The sequence below is a fragment of the Meriones unguiculatus genome, chromosome 7 (genome assembly GCF_030254825.1).
Source record: "Meriones unguiculatus strain TT.TT164.6M chromosome 7, Bangor_MerUng_6.1, whole genome shotgun sequence".
Taxonomy (NCBI): Eukaryota; Metazoa; Chordata; class Mammalia; order Rodentia; family Muridae; genus Meriones; species Meriones unguiculatus.
The window spans coordinates 35,161,258-35,184,935 of record NC_083355.1 but is presented as its reverse complement, the minus strand read 5'-3'; the positions used below and the strand labels follow the sequence as shown (position 1 = coordinate 35,184,935).

The following is a 23,678-nucleotide window of genomic DNA, read 5'->3' as shown; positions in this document are numbered from 1 at the left end:
CCCCCTCCTAAAGGCTTGATTACAGGATCTGAACATCACTTTTTTTTAAACATGCATTTACTGTGTGCATATGTTTGCGCGTGTGGGGGTGCTTTTCTTCTTTCACCAGTGTGTCCCATGGATCCTGGTGAACAATTTTACTGTCTCTTGAACACTATTTAATTCTTCTTTAAAAAAATTTAAAATTTATTTATTTTGAGAGAGCATATCACTATGTAGACCAGGCTGGCATCAAATTTAGAGATCTGCCTGCCTCTGCCTCCCAAGTGCTGGGATTAAAGGTAGAGTCTAGAAAGTGTTCTGTGCATCTACAAATGCCCCTGGATAGAGGGAGGATGTTGTTGCCTGCACAGTAGCTCTGTTATTATCACTCACACTGTGTGGAGCTGATAGCCTTGCTTTCTAGGAGGAGCCCTTAGCTGTGCCCTTTGATCTACCCAGTTCAGTTAGGAAAACTTGTTTTAAATGCAATTCAGAGAAGTGCTAAACTTTTATTGCTGTTGTGTAGAAAATTTTTCACCCCCAGATATCTCTTAGTGAGCAATAGCTTTAACTCAAGCTGTCAAGCTTTTGTGCAGGTTCATTTATTTGCTGACCCATATCCTCTTTACTTTTTTAAAAACTTTATTTGGAGGTAGTTGTCCATGCTGGCAGTGAATTCACTCTGTAGCTCAGGGAGGCCTTACGCTTGGAATCTATTTGCCTCAGCCTTGGAAGTAGCTGGGTTTACAGGCCTATACCATTAGGCCTGGATTTCTCCGAGAGTAGCCCCAAACTCTCCTCTTTTCTCTGCCTACAGGGTCTTTAAGCAACAGACAGGAGCCACTACGCCTTAGCTCTAAGTTGTTTTAATGCTTTCGTGCTAGAGGCTAAACTAGGCCTTACACATAGTACTCGGTTTCTGTCTGAGCCACAACCCCCTCTCCAGCTGAAAGCTGGTGCTCTGGTTTGTGCTCTGGTTTGCTCTCTGTTGCTGTGGGAAGACACTGACCAAAAGCAACTTGGGGAGAAAAGGGTTTATCCAACTTACGGTTGAAGTTTATCATTGAAGGAAGCTAAGGCAGGAAACTGGAGTCAGAGACTGACGCAGGAGCTGTTGGGCAAGGCTGCTTACTGGTTTGCCTCCAGACTTAGCTTCAGCTACCCTTTGATATTCAGTCCACCTGCTCACTGTAGGCTGGACCCTCACATCCATCAGCAATCAAGAAAATGCCTTACAGATATGCTCACAGGGCAGTCTAATGGGGCAATTGCCCAACTGAAGCTCCCAATTCCCAGGTGTGTCAAGTTGATAACTGCAGCTGGGTAGCTGGTGCCTGGAATCCCATCACTGGGAGACTGAGGCAGGACATTCTCAAGTTTGAGCTAGCCTGAGCTACATAGGGAGTGCCTGTCTCCAAAACAGATTAAACTCACTGAAGTTAGGGATGTGTAAGGTAACATATGTGACTCTGGGTTATAAGCTAAGGCCTGGGGAGATGGCTCACTTGGTAAAGTGCTTGTCGGGGGGCAAGCATGTGGAGCTGAGTGTGATCCCCAGGGTGGGCATGATGGCAGGTGGCTATAATTCCAGCTTGGGAAAATGAGGACTGGAGGAGCTCGAGGGTTTGAGGGCCCAACCTTCCCCTGTTAGTGAGAGACCCTGTCTCTAAAAACAAGCAAGGTGGCTTCTGAGAAAGACATGGTTTTCCTCTGGATTCCAAGAACGTGTACCCACACAAATTCCCTCTCAGCCTCATTTGTAGTTTTGGATTTAGTAGTTGGACCACCACCACTCTATGACCTTAAAACAATTTTTTTTTTGGTGTGTTTTGAGACAGAGTTTTTATGCAGCCCAGAATGACCTTGAACTTCTCATCCTCCTGTCAAAACTTGCAACTCTTGTTTTATGCAGCACCAGGAATCAAGCCCAGGGCTTCACAGGCACTCCATCAACTATGTCACCAGCCTCCTGAAATTTTAAATGAAAATGTGTTTTCCTTGGAGAGATGAGTTCTCTTGTACACTGATGGGTTCTGACAAATTTCTTTAGCCATGAATGCGTATCTCCCTGATTATCTCCCTGATTCTTGCAGGCTTGAACGAATTAGCTGATACTTTGGGTCTGGAGGCCAGGTATCCAACTAAAAAAGTAACATTCTTCAAGTGTAGTGTTCTGTGGAGCTCTGTTACTTCATAGGCTTTATTGATGAATAAAGGTGGTGATGGAGGGCCTTTGAGGATCACGGTATTTTATGAGCACTGTATTTAGATTTCTATGATTCTGGTTAGGCTGGCTGATATCAGATTCCTTGACAGATGTTCTTTGGGAGTAATGCTGTTCCTGAATGTGCTGGTCATCTGCAGGAAGGGCTGGAGAAGCTGAAGAGGATTGGAATTGGTTGCGTTGGAGTCACCTTTTGCTTTGAAGGTCTGTGGCATTAGAGCTGTACAGTATTTTAATGAAAATGTTTCTGTTTATTATGCAGGCTTACAGCGGGACTCCCCTAACAGAAGAAAAGGAGAAAATAGTCTGGGTCAGATTTGAGAATGCGGATCTGAACGGTATGACTGATTTTTCTGGGATGTGTCTATCAAATGCTTCTTTGGGGGATGACCTCATTTTAGAAAGAGGACCCCAATTTCAGTCAGGCTATTTTTGCTTATATTAAATAAATTTATCTTTGGCTGGAAGTGGTTATAATCCCAGTGCCTATGAGGCTGAGGCAGAAGGATCCCAGGTTGGAGGTGAAACCGAGGCACATAGCAAGACCTGTCTGGACACCAAACACCCTACAGTGCACAACCATTATGATCTTTGATCATCAGTCTATATACCATTTTCACCTTGGAAAATAAGCTGTATTCATTAGAGTATGTTCCATATCCTCATCCCCAGTCCTTCTAACCACCGTCTTATTTTCTTCTTATGTATGGGTGTTTTGCCTCCCTGTATGTCTGTGCACCATGGAGGCTAGAAGAGGGAGTCTGATCCCGTGGAGTAAAGGGACAGTACTGGGTTTTGAACTCAGGGTCTCAGACAAGCTAAGTAAATGCTCTGCCACTGAGCTGCAGCCCTAATCCTGGGCGTTTGAAAGGATATTGTGTTTTTAATTTCTCTCTTATGACTGTCAGCATTCAAGTGGATGTTGGGAATAAAATACTGGTTTTCTGAAAGTGCAGCCACTCCTATTAAACTCTGAGCCATCTCTCCAGCCCCTTTATGGCTCTTGACTGATGTAGACATTTTACAAAAATGAATTCCTGTTCAGGATGCATCTGTGTTGGAGCATTGTCAGAAGGTTGACGAATACCTCAACATATGTATGCGACCATCCATTTTATTTTAGTGTAAACTGGAGTTGCTCAGGATAACCTTGCATTCTGGGCCTCAAACAAACAATTCTTTTTCCCAGTCTCCTTAGCAACCTGAGTTACATACACGAGTAACGCCATTTTTAAAAATGTTGGCCACTGAAGCAAAAGTAGCACACATGCTGTGTAGCGCACTACACCCAGCTTTCTCTTCTCTTATTTTCTTGAGCCAGGATCTCATGTGGTACAGGCTAGCCTTGAACTCCTGATCCTCATGGCCCTACTTCCCAAGTACTGACTTTTGTGGGTGACCTGGAACTCAGTATGTAGACCAGGCTGGCCAGTACCGCAGAGTTTCAACTGCCTCTGCTTTCTAGTACTGGGATTAAATGTGCGTTCCAAGTGGACAGACTATTTTTGAGAGAGGTGTGGTCCAGGCTACCTTAAACTGGATAAAAATAGTTGAAGATGATCTTGAACTTTTGATTCTCCTACCACCATGGTTCTGGGGTGCGAGAGATGGCACATTAGACCGTTTGTGTGCCAGCCAGATATTCTACCAACTGAGCTACATCCTCAGCCCTGGAGTGACTTTTCATTTTGAGGAAGGGACTCACTAAATTGTCCTTTGGCCCTGAAGTCACACTGTCCTCCAGGCTGGTTGTTAACTTGCTGCAGTCATCCTTCCTCACCATCCTGAGTAGCTAGGAGTATGGGCTTGTCTCACAAGGTTCCCTCCTGCTTTTAATTATGTGAACAGCCATTGCTGTGTCCATTGCTGTCTACCTATCTGAAGACTGCTTCTGCTGGATTCCATATGGGATTCCAGTCTTAGTTTCTGATGAACCACTGACTCTTTGCCGCAGTGCCTGTACCATTACAGGTTTTCAATGGCAGTTCCCAAGGGTGTTTTCTTGGTGTGTGATTACACTCCTAGGGCATTAGGCAGTATGCCGGTTATCTACCCCATACCTCCAGCCCCTCAGTTTTCAGTACATTCAGCATGCATTATTTTATGTTGTAGCCATCTTACTGGGTTTAAGTTGTAGTTTTGATTCCTTTCCCTTGTGAAAAAAGCAGTATATTTTCATAGGGATATTGGTCACTTGCATGCAGTGGTCCTTCCTTTATCAACGACAGTGTGCTCTGAGGCTTCACTTACCTTAAGTCTGCCAAGGTCTAAAAATATTTGATAGAATATTCCTGAAACAAAAAGTGTAGTCATTTAAGATTGTGTGCTGTTGTGGGTAGAATCTTGTGCTGCCCTGCCCCAGCCTGCTCTCTTCTCTCTGAAATGTGAGTCATCCCTTTGTCCCCATATCCATGCTGCTCTTCTTGTTAGTCACGCAGTGGCCTGAATGGTGAGCTGACCCCTGTGGAGGACTGCAGTGCTGCAGAGAAGTAACCCTTGGTCTGTCAGAGGAGGAGTGCGGCTGCTGGCTGTTCCTATCTGGCAAGCAGTGGTCCGTGCCCTCTCCTCTCAGTGGAATCCCGACTCACTTAGAAAACAACCTGCTGAGCTTAAGAATGAATCTATGCATGAAATTCCCTTTTTAAAAAAAGATTTTATTTATTTATGTATATGACTGCTCTATCTGCATATATACCTGCAGGCCAGAAGAGGACATCAGATCCCAGTATAGATGGTTGTGAGCCACCATGTGGTGGTTAGGAATTGAACTCATGACCTCGGGAAGAGCAGCCAGTGCTCTAACCACTGAACCATCACTTCAGTCCCTACACATGATATTCTACACAAGGAAATAGTTCTAATTAGGTCAAGCTCAAGTAGTGACAGGGGGACAAGTGCTGTGTTGACATTCAGCCACAGGTTTTGGTACTAAGCTTTTTGGCGTTAAAAGGTTATCTAATGGATCATTTTTAGAGAAATGTCTGTGCATGTTTTTTGCTAGGATTTTGGACTGGCCTCTTTGACTTTTTTTTTGTTTTATGTGCTTGCCTGAATCTCTGTGTGTGCAGCACTAGTGTGCTGTGTCAGGTAGAGGCCAGAAGAGGGCATCGGATCCCCTGGGACAGGAGTTACAGAAGGTTGTGAGCTGTTATGTGGGTGCTGGGAAATCAACCCCGGGTCATCTGGAAGAGCTGTCATTGCTCCTAACCACCGAGTCAGCCTTCTGTCTTCTGCCCGTTTTTTTTTTTTTTTTTTTTTTTAATTAAAAACAATAGTTACCGTGACCGAAACTGACATGAATTTGATCCCGGGGACCCACATGGTAGGAGTGAATTGTCATCAAGTTGTCCACTGATCTCCACATACTGTACCTTTCTCCCCCCAAAATAAGAAAAACAGTCCTGGCTCCAGGCCAGTATCTTATTATAAACATTTCTGCTTTATTTTATTTGCATTTTTTTCAGTACTGGGTTTTGAACTCAGGATCTCAAACAAGCTAGGTAAATGCTCTGCCACTGAGCTGCAGCCCTAATCCTGGGCGTTTGAAAAGATGCTGTGTTTTTAATTTCTCTGCTATGACTGTATACTGGATTCTTTCCTAGTATTTTGTCCTGTTTTCATTTTACTAATATTGATAAGAGATAAAATTGTAGCCTCTTAAAGGTTTTAGATGGTTTTATTTCTCCTGGGAACTGAATACAGAGCCCGAGGTGGCTTTGCATTTCCTTAGCCTCCAGAGTGCTGGGACTGCGGGATTGCCCCACCACTGCTACTTAGCCTGCGTGTCTTTTGTCTAGTAAGGAGTCACTGGGAGGGAAGATTTGGCTAGTGTCTCCTGACTCCTGAGTGACTTCACCTTGGCTTTTAGTTTGATTGCTAACAGTTAGAGCAAAGCATTCACTGTTACCCAGCACAGTGGACATGGTATTAATTGCTAACTTGACAGTGGAGAACCCCTGTAAATGGGCCTCCGGCCATGCCTTTTAGGGATTATCCTGATTAGTTAATTGGGCAGGTCATTCTCTGGGCAGTGGTGCCAGGGCTGTGTTAGATGGACAGGGGAGTTGAGCAGCAGGCATACTTTCTCTCTGCTTCCTGATGGTGGATCAGGAGGAGTGATGCGAGCAGCTGCTTGATCTACCTGAACTGTGAACTAAACCCCTTTCTTCTCTCAGAGTCTGTCACAGCAACAGGAAAGTAGCATGAGACAAAGGATTTCTTTCAGCTACATAGCAAGCTTGAGGGTAGCCTGAGTTGTTCTTGACCCTGTCTTAAAACAATAGGAAAACAACAACAAAAATAAGTGTTTTTTAAAATTACAGTATTGGTGCACGCCTTTAATCCCAGCACTCAGGAGAGGCCGGAGGATCTCTGAGTTTGTGGCTAGCCTGGTCTAAATAGGGAGTTCTAGGACACTCAGGGCTACAAAGAGTGTAGCCATGTCTCAAAAAAAAAAAAAAATTGCTAGTGAATCTGGATTTATGTTCAGAAGTCTTTCATTACTATTGTTTTTTTTTGCCTGGCTTCTTTGCTTAGTGTGTCTGTGAGAGTCCTTTATACTCTGGTGTGTAGTAACTAATTCTTTTCTTTAATGATGGCATTCCATCCTATCAGACCAGTACCATGATCTGACTATTATCCCATCCTTGATTGTTTGTATTGTTTCCATCTTTTGGATGTCAACAAATAATGTTACTATGAAGCATTCTATGACCCGGTACCCATCTTTCTCAACCCATAAAGTAAAAAGCAGGCTGGAGATGTAGCTCAGCTTTAACACACTTGACTAGCATATGTGAGGGTTCAGTCTCCAGTACTACAAAAAAACAAAACAAAACTTTTTTTTTTTCTTTTGGAAACAAGGTGTCGCTGTGTAGCTATTCTGCCTTAGAACTATGTAGCCCAAGTTGGCTTAGAATTTACTGAGTAGTCCAGGTTGGCTTTAGTGATCCTCTTTCCTACCTGCTGGGGTTGCAGGCTAGAGATACCACATTGGCCTCTGACATTTTCTTTAAAAAATAAAAAAAAAAATTGTTTTTATAATTTGTGTATAGGTAGGTCCGTGTATGGGTATGTGCAGATGCCTCCAGACCTCAGAGGCTCTGAACACTCCGGAGGTGGACTCACCGGTGTCAGCCAGGTGATGTGGATGCTGGGAACCCAGCTCTGGCAGAGCAGCACATGCTTTAATTACTGAGCCATCCTTCCAGTGCCCTGCTTTACTGTCCTAACCCAGTCTTCACATTAATGGGGCTAAAGTAGTTTTCTTGGTTCATACTGTCTTTTTATTTTGCTTCTTTGTTAACCCTAATGCAGATACGTCGCGGAATCTAGAATTTCATGAACTGCATAGCACTGGAAATGAGCCCCCTCTGCTGGTTATGATCGGCTACAGTGACGGAATGCAGGTCTGGGGCATCCCTGTAAGTATGCAGAAGGTGTAATCTGACTGCCCTCGTGGCTCTGGGGATCTGTTTACATCATCATCATCATCATCATTATTAGTATTTGGGTTTTTGAGACAAGGTTTCTCGTTGTAGCCCTGGCTGTCCTGGCACTCACTTTGTAGACCAGGCTGACTTCAGACTCACAGAGATCTACCTGCCTCTGCCTCCTGAGTGCTGTGGTTAATACTGTTTGCACATTATTAAGGCCTCATGGAGAATCAGTGGGAATGAGAGGCAAATGGCAAGTAGGTCCTCCAAAGGATGAGTGGAGCAGGAGTTGTCATGAAGTTTGCTATTTTATTTCTATTGTCATCATTTAGGAGCTCTTTTGTGGATTTGAATATTATTATTATTCTGATTTTTAAAAAATGACCTTTGGTGTGTGTGTGTGTGTGTGTGTGTGTGTGTTTTCAAGACAGGGTTTGTCTGTGTATCCTTGGCTATCCTGGACTTGCTTTGAGACTTAGAACTGAAAGAGATCCACCTGCTTCTGCCTCCACAAATGATGGGACTACAGGCATGCACCACCGCACCTGGCAACAAGTGCTTTCTAATAATACAAATACATTAAATGTCTATAATTTTGATAATAAAGTGTTGTAACATGGGGCTAGAGGTTACAGCTTGTAATTCCAGTTATTTATCTGGCGGAGGCAGGAAGGTAGCAAGTTCAGGGCCTGCCTAGGCAACTTAGTGAAATGCTGTCTGTGTCAAAAAAAAAATGTTATAATGAAGTTGAACATAGGTATACATACATACATACATACATCCGTCTATCTGTCTGTCTCCCTGTCTATGGCTTTGGTATTTTGAGATGGCCTTTGCTGTATATGCCTGATCATCTTGGCAATCTCCTTGAGGCTCACTTGGCCTCAGGCTTGTGGGTTCTCCTTTTGTCTTTGCTTTGAGTTCTGGGATCATTAATGTTGGCCACTGAGCCTGGCTCCAAAACTGTGTTTTATTCCTGAGTATTTACGTAGAGACACTCCTCTCTCCCTTCTGAAAAAGTATTTTACCGTGTACCTTAGGTTGGCTTTCAGGTCGCAGCAGTCCTGCTCAGCTGCCTGGGTCTTCTGGTCATAGCTATGCAACCCTTTGACTTGCTTTGCTCCATTAAATTCCATATAGTGGAGCTGCTGCCCCAGAGATGCCGAGTGCATTTATGGTTTTAGACATTGTTTTTTGCTTATGTGTATGGGTGCCTGCCATGTATGGGTCAGTATCGTGGGAAGCCAGAAGAGGGCCTTGGATCCATGGGAGCTAGAGTTCTGGATGGCTGAAAGCTGCCCAGATGGATGCTGGGCCCTGGAGGAGCAGCCAGCAGCAAGTGCTCCTAACCTCTGAGCGGTCCCTCCAGCCCTGTCAGTAGGAGGTTTTTATATTTTGTTGGTAGCCTTTCTCGGTGCTGAGGGTTGCACCTACGACGTGTGGCAGGCAACAACTCTACCACCCAGCTGTCCTCTCCAGCCCCCAACCCTGTTCCTGTCACACACCTGAGACCTTCGGGGGTAGCCACACACCTGAGACCTTCGGGGGGTAGCGATAGCTGCCTCTGGTGTAGGTGGGAAAATGACATATAAAGGAAGAGGAGACATGGCTCAGTTCCTCAGAGCAAGGTCTGGTCTACCTTCAAGGGCTTTGGAGTTTGGAAGAGTGCTGGCATCAAAGGCATGTATGTGCCTTGGGCCCTGGCGATTGTCCATTTCTGTTATTGTTCCCTTAGGTAACATGACCCTTCATGAAACATTCATTAGCAATATCTTACTCCAGATTTCATGGAAGTTGGGATGCTCCAGAGCAGCAGTCCTCAACCTGTAGGTCACAACACTTCCACAGGCATCATGTATCAAATCTCCTGCATATCAGATCTTTACATTATGATTCATAACAGTAGCATAATGATAGTGATGCAGTAGCAATGAAAATAATTTCATGGTTGGGGTCACCACAACATGAGGAACTGTATTAAAGGGTCATAGCAGTATTAGGAAGGTTGAGAACCACTCACTGATCCAGAGAATAGAATTTTTTCTAAATGACATAAACAGACACATTACACTCATATTTCTTTAACATTTTGACCTGAAACATTTGTTTATGGGCCAGCAAGATGGCTCATCAGGGAAAAGTACTTACTGTCATGCCTAACTCCCTGCTTTCAGTGCCCGTGACCCTCATGGTGGAAGGAGGGAACCAACTCCCACAAGTTGCCTTTGATTTCCACACAAATGGCCAACGCAGTAAATCATAAATGTAAAAAAGTTTCACAAATTGTTTCACAAATTGTTTCTGCACTGTGGTGCACCATTCTGGTCATAGGACTATCATACTACACACTTAAGGTTGAAGACTCATTTTGCCAGGGCAGGAGAATGCTGCCGGCTGCTAGGAACAAAAAGTTTTTTCTTTTGCTCTGCCCTCCCTGCCTAACCCCTCCCACTTATTCCCCCTCTCCAGCCCCAGTAATGTGGACAAATCCTAGGGCCGTTGTCACGTGGGGCAGGTATCGTGGGTGTAGCAGGTATCGTGGGTGTAGCAACAGCTCCACTCCTGGCTTTAGTTCATGTTTTCAAGGCTTTGCCTTGTTCTTTAACCTATTAAGAGGAAACACTGGTTGATTAGAGGGAGTGGTTTCATTAGTGGCTGCATTGTGTTCCACACTTTTGTTCACAGGCGGATGGACAGTAAAGGGTTACTTTAACAAGATGGTTGAGTCGTCTTAGGGGTGTTGTCTGGATGGAGCACATTCTTTTGATGGGACTCAGGTGGCTCTGACGCCTACTTGTTTTGGTTGTAATTACAGGTATTGCTTTGAATAGCTTGTATCATCGCTGAATATCTTAAAAGTCTTTAATCCCCTTCTTCCCTGATTGTCTTTGGGGAGGCCGAGTATGTTCTTTTGGTGAACTTGCATGCTGGTGAGAAGCGAGCTCACTTGTTCATTGGTAGTGTTTCCTGAGATGTTGGGGTTGTTCTAGGACATTATCCCACGTAATGTTTTCTGTGAGGTCACAGTTACTCATTCAGGGGAGAAGGTTGCTCTGTGAGTGTGGTGCCATATTTTCAATCTAGTTTATTTAGCCTGATGTCAGATTCACAGGCCATTCCAACAGCTGTACCTTATTACTTCCCAAGTAGGACAGCAGAAAACAGACCCTGACAGTAATTTAGCTCTTGTTTTTATTTGACAGTACTTGAGGTTGATGAGGGCCTCCTGTCTGTTAGGCATGCCTCTACTGCTGAGCTAGTACCATCTCTGAAGGGCTGGGCTAGACTTGCACAGAATCCCCTTAGTTATTATACAGTCTCAGCATGTAGCCAGAACTCATTTGTTCAGCAGGGTCAGCTTTCGCAGTAGGCAGCTTTTGTTGGTCAGCAAGTTGGCTTGCACAGATATTAGTTGATGGCAGGTCACAATGTTTTGCAAACCATATCCAGACTGTGGGCCGATGCTCCTTCTGTGTGCACAGCACCACCATTTGTTGATTTCAGTCAGTTATTTTATGACTCTCAGGGCCTCATGAATGCTAGGCAGGGACCCATCTCCTGCTCTGACTCCCCTGGCCTCTGTTTGCTGATTTTGTTATTATTCTAAATATGAGCCTCCAAAAGAGGATAACTAGGCCGGTGGATATGGATTGGTGATAGGGATTCCACTTGGCAGGCACAGGGTCCAACCTGACCCCACCAAAATCAGGTCAGACATCATATTTTAACATTTGTTTGATGTCTGTTGGTGTTTTGCTTACATGTGTGATTGTGCAACATGCAAGAAGAAATGGCTGAGCATGGTGGCCCACATCTGTAATCTGGCATTAGATTACATTAGATTAGTTAGAGGCAGGAGGATCAGGAAGGAAGTCAAGGCCAACCGTGGCTATATTACTAGTTTGAGTACTGCCTGAGATATTTTTGTAAACAAAAGAAGCATAGAAAAAAAAAAGAACTTTTGTGTGTGTGTGTGTGTGTGTGTGTGTGTATGTTTGTAATGTTAGTGTTTGTGTTCTCTCTTCCTGTTTCCTCCCTGTTCTGGATTGAGATGGCCTACAATTGCGGGCAATGCTTCCTCTGGGATATGCAACTATTCTTTGTTGCACACATGCTTTTATGTTTGTTTTGGTTTTGAGAAAGGGTTGTGTTCCTGTGGCTGTCCTGGAACTCAGTCTAGACCTAGCTGGCCTTGCTCTGTAGACCAGGGTGGCCTAGCACTGAGAGATCCACCTGCCTCTGCCTCCAGAGTGCTGGGATTAGAGGGGAGCACCACAACTGCCAGTTTCTATCTGCTTTTTTGGTATTTTCCTCCTAGTTTTAGACATTGGTTGGTTGTCCCTGTGAGCTGTGAGGATGTAAGTGGTATTACTTCATGCAGCACATGTTTGGGATACATAGCGACGGAGACAATAGACATCAGTAAACACAAAATGACACACAACTTAGAATACAAAGAAAAACCGGAGATTTTGACTAGAAAGTAGCACAAATTCAGAAACAGGATTTCGTTAGTTAAGCTGTATATGATGGTTCAGTCCTGTATTTCCCAATGTTTCAGGAGGCTGGGGCAGGAGGTTCATGACATTAGTATGATCTGGGCAACATGAGGAGACCCATTATCTAAATTAAATGTTATGTAAAGCCTGGGGGCACAGATCCATTGTTAAGCACTTGATTAGCAACCCCTCTGAAAGTGTTTTGTGCCAGTAATCTTAACACTTGGGAGATAGAGATGTAGTATCAGGAGTTTAAAGTCATCCTTGCTTACTTGAGTTCTATGAGACAGCTTATTTAAAAATCCAGACACCCAAAAACTTAGACTTAGTGGGACATGCCTGTGATTGCAACACAGGAGGCAGGATGAAAAGGAGCTCAAGGTCATTCTCAGCTACCTAGCAAGTTTGAGGCCAACCTGGGCTGTAACAGGCCCCATCTCCAGAAAAAGCCTTTTCTTTATAATGAAACATTGATTTAGATTTCTAATTTTGTTATTTTAATTTCAGGAATATTGAGATAAATATCTCTATGGTTATGTAATTTTTGGAGATCAATATAACTAAGGCCCTTGCTAGTTTTGCCAAATTGCATTCTTGTAAAGCCAAACCATTTATATTTCCCTACTCATTCATTAACTCATTTACTTAGCCAAGATTTATTGATTGTCCATTACATGCCAGACTGCCTTGAAGGTGCTGGGAAAACCAGATGGGCAAAACAAAGTCTTTCTGTTTTTGGAATTTCTATTCTTGGTAGTTCATGACTTTGCAGATGAGTGTCCTGTGTTAGAGGCTGAGCAGTGACGCTCAGTCGTCAGCGGTACAGGTGCTGCCAGCCAGGCTCTCAGGACTCAGTCAGGGGAGCAGTGATGCCCTACCTGTGAGTGTCCACATGTGCTAGAGCGTGTGTGTGTAGGTCAGAGGATAGCTTTCAGGAGTCAGTATCTTCCGTTATGTGGGTCCTAGAGATGAAACTCAAGTTGTCAGGATTGGTGGCAAGTATCTTCACCCGCTGAACCATTTGCCAGTCTTTCTAGCTTAGATTATTAATTTTTTTTTGTACGTATGATTGTTTTGTCTGTATGTGTGTCTGTCTGCCAGGTTGTGCTGGTGCTGGAGGAGGCGAGAAGAGAGTATCAGATTCCCTGGGACTGGACTCACAGATGGTTGTGTGCTGCCATGCTGGTGCTGGTAATCTTTGAAAGAGCAGCCAGCTCTTCTTCACCACTGAGTCACTTCTCCAGCTGTAGCTGATACTTATCTTCCTCAGTGTCTTTCACAGTAAATACAAACACCAGCTTGCTTAATACCAACATAATTGGTATTGTATGTATTTATCAGTATTTAGTACGTAGTTTATGTTTCTTAAGGAAAATTTACACACAATTAAATAAATGAATCACTCCCCACTCCCCAGACCTTGTTTCTCTTTGTAGCCTTGACTGTGTTGACCAGACTGGCCCGGAACTCACAGAGATCTGCCTGCATCTGTACCACCAGTTGAATTATTTTTTTTTTTAAGACTGTTTTTTTTTTTTTTAGACTCAAAAGACTAGGTTCAAACTTACTCTCTTGCCTAAACCTCCCACATGTTGGGGTTACAGGTATGTGGACTCATACCTGGTCCTTTCCACAAATCAAGTGCAAGTTTTTTCATTTCTGACAGGTTCTTGCACCTAGGACATTCAAGATGTGGACTAAATGGGGTGATGGTGCTCAACTGTAGTCCAATACTTGGGAGGCAGAAAGATCCCTGTAAGGTTGAGCATAGCCTGGGCTACAGAAGGAAAGGGAAGAAAGAGATGTTGAACATGACATTACCCAATGAAGTTCCCTGTCTCCAGTTTAGGTTCCACTCTACCTAATCATTATTAGTGTTCTCATGGATACCTCACTGTAGATTACTTTTGCACCCTTATGGATTATTTCCTCTGTGGCATTTTTTTTTTTCTGCACAGTGTTTGTGAGCATCAACCTGTTCTTTCATTAAAGTTTCTCATTCTGTGTTGGGGTTGAACCATTTACCCGCTAAGCGTATGCTCCACCACTGAGCCATACTCCAGCCACACCCAGTTTTCAGCTTGTTGTGAATATATGAAGACCCTCTCTCAGTGAACTGCCTGTGTGTGCATTTGCTGATTCATGTGCTTGGAATGTGGTTAATTTAACAAACTCACAAAGCCTTTCTCAAGGTGACTACATGTTACATTTCTTATAACAGTATATGAATTGTTCTGCATCCTTGCCAATGTTTGATGTCATCTGTCTTCAGAATATTAGTATTCTGGTGGATGGTAACTTGAGAATTTAATTAGCTTTACTGTTTCCCTGATGACTGATAATATTGAGCACTTTTTTTGTGTCTTTCCTCATGTATCTTTTAGTAATGTTCTGCACAATTTTTTTTCCTACCAAAGAATGTGTTTTTCAGGGGCTGGAGAGTTGGCTCAGAAGTTAAGAGCACTGGCTGCTCTTCCATAGGACCCAGGTTCAATTTTCAGCACCCTCATGGCCGCTCACATCTGTCTGTAACTCCAGGTCTAGGGCCTCTGACACTTTCACACAGATATACATGCAGGCAAAACACCAATGAACATAAAATAAATTATTACAAAATATGTTCTTCCTCTACCACTGACCTAGGGGGCCCATTCACACTGAGTCTTAGAGGACATTGCAGGATTTTGAATGGAGGTAGACACTGATAATTCTAAAAGCGAGAAAGCTGTGGGCAGAGTAGATTTCAGTGGCTGGACAGTGAGCCTGATTTAAATGTGTGGACCATGGACTGGTGAGTGACCTGTTTGGAACTGGTAGCAACAAGGTCAAGTGAAGAAAATCTGAACTATCTGTCAACCCGTGTCTGTTTGCCACTGCACAGCATCCGGTCATGGTTTTGGTTTTAGAGGTGACTGTGCTAGATAGGAAGGAAAGCACTCTCCTATCTGAGCTGTCCCGAGAGGCGCATGGAAGGCATAGCGAATATGTCGAGGGCGCCTTGCAACATTTACAGTGATATTTGTTCTTGCTGAGCGTATACTTGGCCGTTTTAAGATTCTGTTTCTTTTTTGTAATTAGGAACTTTTGGGTAGACAGGACCTCAGGTAGCTCAGGCTGGTTTTTCTTCTGTGGATGACCTTGAACTCCTGCCCCTGTGTCCCCAGTGCTGAGACTGCAGGCCTGACTACTATGCAGTGTTGGGAATGCCATTCAGGGCTTTGTGCATGTTAGGCCAGCTTTCCGCCAACTGATAGTTCAGTCGCCATTGTGTTTTTGGGTTTGAACCTCGGATCTCACATGCCTCACATACCCTGCACTGAGCAGCATCCCTAACTCCTGTATCATTTTGTCTGACACAAAGAGCTCCCATATGCCTATTGAAACATTTTTGGTTAAATGTTAATTGTGGGCATGGGAATTTTCATGGTGGAAATGTGATTCCTGGAAATACATGCTTATTAATAATCCTTTAGTAACAAATTCTCATAGCTGTTGTGGTTAAAAAGAAAATGGCCTCCATAAGCCTTCATATTTGAATACTTGATCCCAGTTGGTGGAATATTTGGGAAGTGTGCGGAGGGTGGCCTTGTTAGAGGAGGTGTGGCACTGGGGGTGGGCTTTGAGGTCTCAAAAGCTCACTCCATTCCCAATTAGCCCTGATGTTCATGGATCAAGATGTAAGCGCTCAGTATTACTCTAGAAGACTGACTGTCTGCCTGCCTGTTGACATGATCTCTGCCATGACTCAGCGTCTGAACTGTTGTAAGGTGCCTTGGTCATGGTGTCTTGCCACAGAATAGAAAAGTGACTCAGATACTGTTGTTAGTAGAGTCAGATCTTACAGTATCAAGGATAAAACAGTAACAGACAATTTAAATCGTTATGCCAGCAGAGCTACATGGCTCAGGCCTATCTTCCCGGCATTTAGGAGGGAGGAAGGAGGATTGCTGCCAGTTCAAGGCCAGTTTAGATTACAGATGAGACTATGCCTGAACACAGCAGAACACACTAAACAAGACAACACCCACCCCAACTCAGTGCATTGAGTAAGCCCTCAGCAGTCCTCACTGTCCGAGCATTAGATGGAGAGGTTTGATGTGAGAAAATATGTAAATATGTGATAAGAGATTTGGAAGAGGGCCTGGTGGGTTGGCTCACACCTTTAATCCTAGCACTTGGGAGGCAGAGGCAGGTTGATCTCTACAAAGTGAGTCCAGGACAGCCAGGGCTGTTACACAGAGAAACCCTGTCTTGAAAAACAAACAAACAAAAAGTTAGAAGTTCTCTCCAATATATTGGCTAACATTTGTGCTGTGTAATATGAGATGTCACCATCATAATAATGTGTACATGTGTGTACTGTGTGTATGTACTTACTGTGTTATGTGTGTTGAGCGTGCATGTTCATGTGTTGCATGTGTGTGAGCTTGTGTACAGGTGCTCATACTCGTCTGTGCATTCAGAAGGCAGGGCAGGGCTTTGGGTGTCTGTCAGGATCTGCGGTAATTGGAACCTTTCATTTTGGGGTAGGCGTGCTGGCCAGCGAGCTCTCAGATCCTTTTTCTGCACTATAATACAGTCACACAGCATGCCTGGTTTTTTATGTGAGTACTGGGGATTGGAACTCAGGCCCTCCTTCTTGCAGAGTAAGTGCTCCTATCTACTCCAGGTCATCTCCCTAGTCCCTGGCATGTCATTGCATTGGAAGAAATAAAATTTGAGTCTATTTACACTCATATGTTAAAAATTAAGGAGAAATTTTATATGGTATATTTTAACTTGATTCTAAAGGGTTCCCATGTAAAAGTTGACATATATTAACTGGGTATGATAGCATGTGCCTGTCACCCCAGCTACCTAGGAAGCCAGAGCTAAAAGGTTCAGAGTTTGAGAGGCCTCCCAAGTGGGGCTGGGTATGTGGTATATTCCTGTATCCCCAACATGTGCTGTGGAAGAGGATTGTGAGTTAGAGACCAGCCCCAGATGGCTGGTGAGAGCCTCTTTCTTTCCTTTTTTCTTTTCCCCCCTTTTTGGTTTTTTCGAGACAGGGTTTCTCTGTGTAGCCTTGGCTGTCCTGGACTCATTTTGTAGACCAGGCTGGCCTTGAACTGACAGAGATCCTCCTGCCTCTACCTCCCTGAGTTCTGGGAGCGTCACCATGCTTGGATTTCCTTAGGTTTCTTAACATATTTACAAAAATCTGCTATTTTAATGAAATCAGGAGATAGGATTATTTCTAGTACTTGGAAGGTGCTGGTTGTGTGAGAGTTATTTGCAGTGCTCCCTGGAGCTTACTGTGTCCTTCAGATGTTGAACACTAGGTGTCGCTGGCACATCAGTTTATGAACAGCAGAAACTGCCCTAAAGCTTGAAGTGTAGCTTTTACATACCAGAAACTTCAGAGCAAACACGTGAGGGCATATTTGAGGTAAAAACCAATTAGTCCATTATTTATTAGAAGCTGTATGCCAGAAGACCTTGCCACGTTGAGATTGTTAGCCAGGAAACGTTTTTATAGGTTTCATTTGAGAATGATATTAAGTCGGTGACTTGAGCGCATTGGTGAGCAGGGTTGGTGCCCACTCAGGATGCCTGCCGATGCCATCACTGAGCACAGGGCGTATTTTGTTTGCTCTGTTCTTTTCTTACTGGAAGCAGTGGTGGACAGGTCTTCATTGGGTGTCACATGTAATAAAAGCAGAAACGAAGGGGTGTGTTGAGAGAATGTGTTGGATCCACCCACATTACCCAGCTGTTTTTTTAATATTGTCTTCTTCTTTCTTTTTTTGAGCCAGAGTTTCCCGGTAACCCAGACTAGTCTCAAACTTTTGGCAGTCGTCCTGTGTATGCTTCCTAGGAACTTGAGGTTATAGGCGTATGCCACTCTAATATATTTAAATTTTTTATTAGTTTAATTATTTTATTGGCATTGAGGCTAGCATACAAAGTGATGGGTTTCATTTATGGCATCTTTATTCATGTGTCCTTGTTGTCATTCACCCCTTCCCCTGTAGTGTGTTTCTTCAGGCAGTCTTTGAGACGGGTCGATCTGAAATTTAACTTTTCTGTGTGTTCTAATAGCGTTATGTAAACTTGACTAATTTTATGTAGGCTCTTCCACACTCCATAATTGAAGTTCATCCTAAATTGGAATCTTTCTTGAATTGCTTTCTAAAAGTATGTATATATAATTAATTTTTATTTATGTATTTGTATGTGGATACGTGGTGCATGTTCTTGAATGTACAAGTGTGTGTTTGTTTTCCTGGGAGACATGTGGAAGCCTGAGGTGGACATGGGCTGTCTTCCTCAGTTTCTCTTATTGCCTTGAGATGGGGTCTCTCTTTAAAGCCAAAGCTGCTGTTCCAGCCCACTGTCTGGCCAGGGAGGTCTCCAGAGCTGCCTGTGTCTGCCTTTCAGTGTTGGGAGTAACAGGCATGCATAGTCGTGGCTGACTGTATCCTTTTTGAGAAGGTAAATTGAATAGAAGTGTGGAGTTGCTATATGCCCCAAGTATACGTGCCCACCGACACTACAGCGCAGCGATGCGGTTGCTGTCTACCCTGAGTTTGCTTCTGGAGCTGTGCTTTGGCCTTTGATGAATGTGTGGTGACAGGTGTCACTTCTGTATCATTAAGCAGCATAGTATCACTGCTCTAGAACCCACTCATGCTCCCACACCTTGAATAGAGAGGCCATCATTTGACACTGCCTTTGGCAAATTTTCATATACTTGGAGGAGCCATTTCAGATAGGTCTTTGTTCTCTTGTACTATGCCTGTAAGCTTCCTCCATGTCTTTCTTCAGGGATTGATAGTTTATAGATTTTGCTGTTCGGAGCATCATGGCTTGTTTATGACACATGCCATTGTAAATATAGTTTATATAGGATACACACCAGAAGATACACAAAGCCCACATTCATAGTTTGGCTTTTTCTTACGGGTGTGACTGTACACGTGTGCACACACACAAGTAAGCGAAACTTCACTGGAAGAACTTTTAAGGACCATTTTCTTCCTCACAACGGCCCTGGTGAGCACCCTGCCTCCCCGCGCGTAAGACAATCCTGACCACAGATTCTCTTGGCAGTTTTTAAACATCATTCATATTGATGCCGTGTGGAATCTCCCTTGCGTTGTCATCTTCTTCTCAGTGTATGATTTAGATCCATCCAGTTCGAGCTGCAGTAAAAGAGTGAATCAGAGGCAATTGAGTTTGTGCGCCTGAGTGACTGTGAGGTGTTATGACAGCTGCGAGGCCGACACTCTCCGTAATGGTGCTACATTGACTTCTGAGCACCTTCCAGTCTGCCTCCCGGCGCAAGGGTCGGGCTGTCTGAGTGCTTTTGCATTAACATTCACCCCAAGGAAGATCTGTTGACTACAGAAGTGTTAGTTGCAAATGGAAGATAGCATTAGAGCAGCTTCAAAGGACCGAGTGAGCCTTAGATTGGTGGGCGCTGAAGTCACGGCTGGGGTTTTGAAGTGCAGTGTCTGGATCAGCTGTGCACAGCCGCGGGCCTCACTGTGCCACTCTCCTTTCATCTGCCTTTGGAAAATCAGGCCGCAGCGAAGAGGTTAAGCTTGCCTCAGTGCTTCTTCAATGTGTGTGAAAATTTGGAAGTATGAAAATATGATTACAAGTTCCATTCATTATTTATGTTCTGTGGTTTTCATACTGTTCCCAAGACTCACTTCCTTCTTGCTTCAAGTTTGTGTTTTGTATTTAGTGTCAAGACCAAAATACAGACTGGCTTGCTGTCTCCTTCATGTGGTCAGCAAATATCTGTTCTTTAAGTTGTAAGTTCTCACAAATACACATTTTAGGTGGTTTTTGTGGTTTGTGTTTTCTTCCTTGCTGGCACACAGAGCCAGCTATGGAGACACTGACACTCTGGCATCAGCTGAATCATTTGTGGCTGGGCAGCAAAAATAAAACAGAAAACTTATTCCTCCCTTGCTCCTCTTTGTAGGAGCTTGCAGGACTGGTCCTGACTCTCAGGAATGCATTCCTCACACTGTGCTGTCTAAGGTTACGAAACCAACCAGGCAGAGCTGTGACAGAGCAAAAAGCCTCTCAAGTGAAAGACAGTAGCTTGATTTGCAAGGTGGCTTCTCACTTCCGTGCCCGGGCACCTTAAATTCCCCAGCTATGGTGCTCCTCCTGGTTCTTTGCTCAGTATTACAGGTATGTGCCACTGTGCCTGCCTGAGAACTGTAGGAGATGCCCATGGCTTTTGAGGTCAACACTTTTGGGCAATCTTTCTCTTGTTTTTCTTAATTTTTAAAATGAAAATACAATTCTACACTCTATGGAAGGGTTAGTCCCAATACCACGCCCCTCCCGATATATACAAAATGTGTAGATACTTTTATCTCCTTTATAAAACTGTGTAGTTTTTTTTTTTTTTAGACAAGATTTCTCTGTGTAGTTCTGGCTATTCTAGAACTACTCAGACCAGGCTGACCTGCATCTGTCCCAGGACTGCTGGGATTAAAGGCTTGCAAATGCCTAGTATTTGCATATAACACAGCCACTTGTAGGTCCTAATACCTAGTACCTTTTCAATTCTGTATTAATAGTTGTTAGATGTAGTGTTACAGTAATGACAGAAAAGTGAGAAAGCATCTGTGGTCAGTACAGAAGTGCCCACACCTGCTTTAAGATGCTGTTGGAGTGCAGATGGCACTGTGGACACAGGGGACTGACCGTACAGCAGCAAGGTGGCTTCAGGGCATTCTGAGCAGAATCAGTGGGCTCCTGCCATTTGCTTTGTGGTTGCTCTGGCTACTAATAGCTAATTAAAATCTCCTTGCTTCTGTCAGCTCAAATGCCTGGTCATCCTGCCTCAGACTCCCTAGACTTGGCATTATAGGTATGTACCAGCTCCTGCCTGGCCATTTTGGCTTCTTTACTGAGTAATGAAGCTAAGATTATGCCTGACATTGCCTTATCCCATAGTGATATATATATCCGTTTCTCCCTATTGAAAACGATTTTTTTTTTGTAACAGTTCTCCTTTTAAGTAGAAGGTTCACTTAATGTATATTTAATTGCTACCAGTTTATAAATTGATAATGACTCAGTGTATATTTATATGGAGTATATGGGTCTTTTTGTTGCTTTAGGAATTGAATTGAAATATTTTTATATTCATTTTAATTTTTTAAAGATTTATTTATTCATTATGTATACAATGTTGTGTCTGCATCTACACCTGCACACAGGAAGGGGGCACCAGATCTCATTATAGGTGGTTATGAGCCACCATGTGGTTGCTGGGAATTGAACTCAGGGTCTTTGGAAGAGCAGTCAGTGCTCTTAACCCCTGAGCCATTTCTCCAGCCCTATTCATTGTATGTTTATGGATGTTTTTCCTGCATGTTTGTGTGTACACCGTGTGCATGCTTGGTGCCCTTGGAGTTGAGAAGAGGGCATCCTGTCCTTTGGAACCAGAGTGAGTCACCATGCGGTGCCAAGGAGCTGACCCTGTGTCCTCTGGAAGAGCCAATGCTTCTAATCTCTGCAGTCCTAGAATTGAAGTTCTTAGATACAAAATTCTTCTTTCATTCCTTCCTTTCATCTCCATGTTTTTTCCTTTTCATGTCTTCTATTCCCCTCTTTTTCCCTATTAGGCGAGACATTAATTTTGGGGAATATGATGCTTTTCCATGCATTGTGTATCCATTGAAAGTGTGTATTTTTTCAGGTACTTTTAGGTTTGCACAGTAATTAAGCTGAAAGTGGAGTTTCTGTACAACCCACCCCCCTGTCCCCGGGACTGACAGGGGTGGCGCCGTGCCTGCCCGGGTGGGTGAGCCAGCGCTTACCTAGGGTACTCAGTGTATGGCTGCTTTGCCTGTTTGCTCACCTGTGCTCTACTGAGCGCCTGGTGCCCTCCGAGGCCAGACAAGGTTCTAAGGGTTAACAAAATGTATGAGCTGAGGTGTGGTGCTGGGAGTTGAACCTGGTCCTGGAAGAGCAGCCAGTGCTGTAAACACTGAGCCACCTCTGGCAGCCGTCTTCTCTGGTCCTTCAAGACAAGGCCTCATTGTGTAGCCCTGACTGGCTGACCAGGCACTCACAGACCTCAGCCTCTCCTCTGTGCTGATTAGAGGCGTGCACCACCCCACCTGTCTCTAATATATATATATGTGTGTGTGTGTATATATATATATATTGGTCTTTTTTCTTTTTTAAAACCAGGGCTATACAGCAGAGGTAACAACATTCCCATAGGTCCATGAATTACGTTGTTCCGCAGCGTGTTCTTTTATATATTATAGATATTAAATATTCATAACAGGATTTATGAATTGTGGGTTAAAGTTATAACCTGCTAAACACTATGATAGATAGGTGCAGTCATTTACCATTTATTCCCTTAACAACAACAACAAAATCCTTGGTTTAACTCTCATTTAATATTAATTATGTACTACATGGTTTTTTTGAGACAGGTTTCTCTGTGTAGCCTTGGCTGTCCTGGGCTCACTTTGCAGACCAGGCTGCCTCTGTGTTTTTAAACACACAATCTTATAGTAGCCACATTGCTATATCTACCCTGATGTAACAAATGTGTATATCTAGTAAACACAACAGTAAGCTGTCAGGGTGCTGGCCTTGGATATGCATTGTAGATGCTCTGCGCTGTTAGTTGTCACAGGCTGTGATTTGGGCAGTGAGTAAAACTTTAAGGAACACTGATGTTAGCTGTTCTGCTGTCCGACTTCCCTAGGAGGAGTTAGAGCTAGTCACCTTTTGATTTAGAGGCAAAATGTACTTGAGATAAACCTGAGAAATTCTTCTTGTTTTCCAAGTCTCATGGATCACTTTAAAAATTCAGATTGGATGCTGAGTAAATAGCTCAGTGTTTTCCTTGCAAGCACAAGGACCCGAGCTAAATCCCAGACACCTATGTAAAAAACACTGGGTGTACACATGTAGTTCCTATGCAGAGAAAGGCAGATCCTGGTGCTCAGGCTCCATGGCCTGCCTAGCAATGCAACCCCACCTCTGCACCCACCAGAGGGTAGGTCTGGGGAGCTAGCTCAGTTTATCTAAATCCTTGCTTTTTTTTGTTTGTTTCTGAGTTTTGAGACAGAAGCTAGGTCCAGTTCTGTGTACTCCAGTCTAGTTTTAAAGCTGTGTCAGTTTTCGTATCTCAGCTTCCAGAGTGCTGCGATTAAAGCCATACGCCAGCGTACCACAAGACCATGGGTTTTTGACGCTGGTTCACATTCTGTATCCCAAATGGCCCTGAACTGCATCTTCGGTCACATGCCCCTCAAGTGCTAGGATTCTAGGTGTGTGACACGCCTGTCCCTTTCTTAGACCGGCTAGAGCTGTAATGATTTTTATTGATCTTTTTTTCAGAACGAGCATTTGGTTTCATTGATTGCTTTTTCCTCCCATTGATTTTTTTCCAATTTTATTGATTTCACTTCCAATTGATGTTTATTTGTGCCTGCTTGCTTTGATTTGGTTCTTCTCTCATTTCGTAGGTAGTTTTAGATTTCGCAGTTGGAGCCTCTT

At 43.7% G+C, this 23,678-nt stretch overlaps 1 protein-coding gene across 8 annotated transcripts in view; it reads left to right on the top strand.

Moving 5' to 3' along the window:
• Nucleotides 1-23,678, top strand: part of Bcas3 (BCAS3 microtubule associated cell migration factor) — a 471,233-nt gene that overhangs the window by 8,803 nt on the left and 438,752 nt on the right. For all 8 annotated transcript variants that reach the window (XM_060387076.1, XM_060387078.1, XM_060387080.1 and 5 more), the window contains exons 4-5: nucleotides 2,469-2,544; nucleotides 7,523-7,629. In XM_060387076.1, the coding sequence (XP_060243059.1) occupies nucleotides 2,469-2,544; nucleotides 7,523-7,629 (183 nt within the window). The remainder of the gene's footprint in view (nucleotides 1-2,468; nucleotides 2,545-7,522; nucleotides 7,630-23,678) is intronic.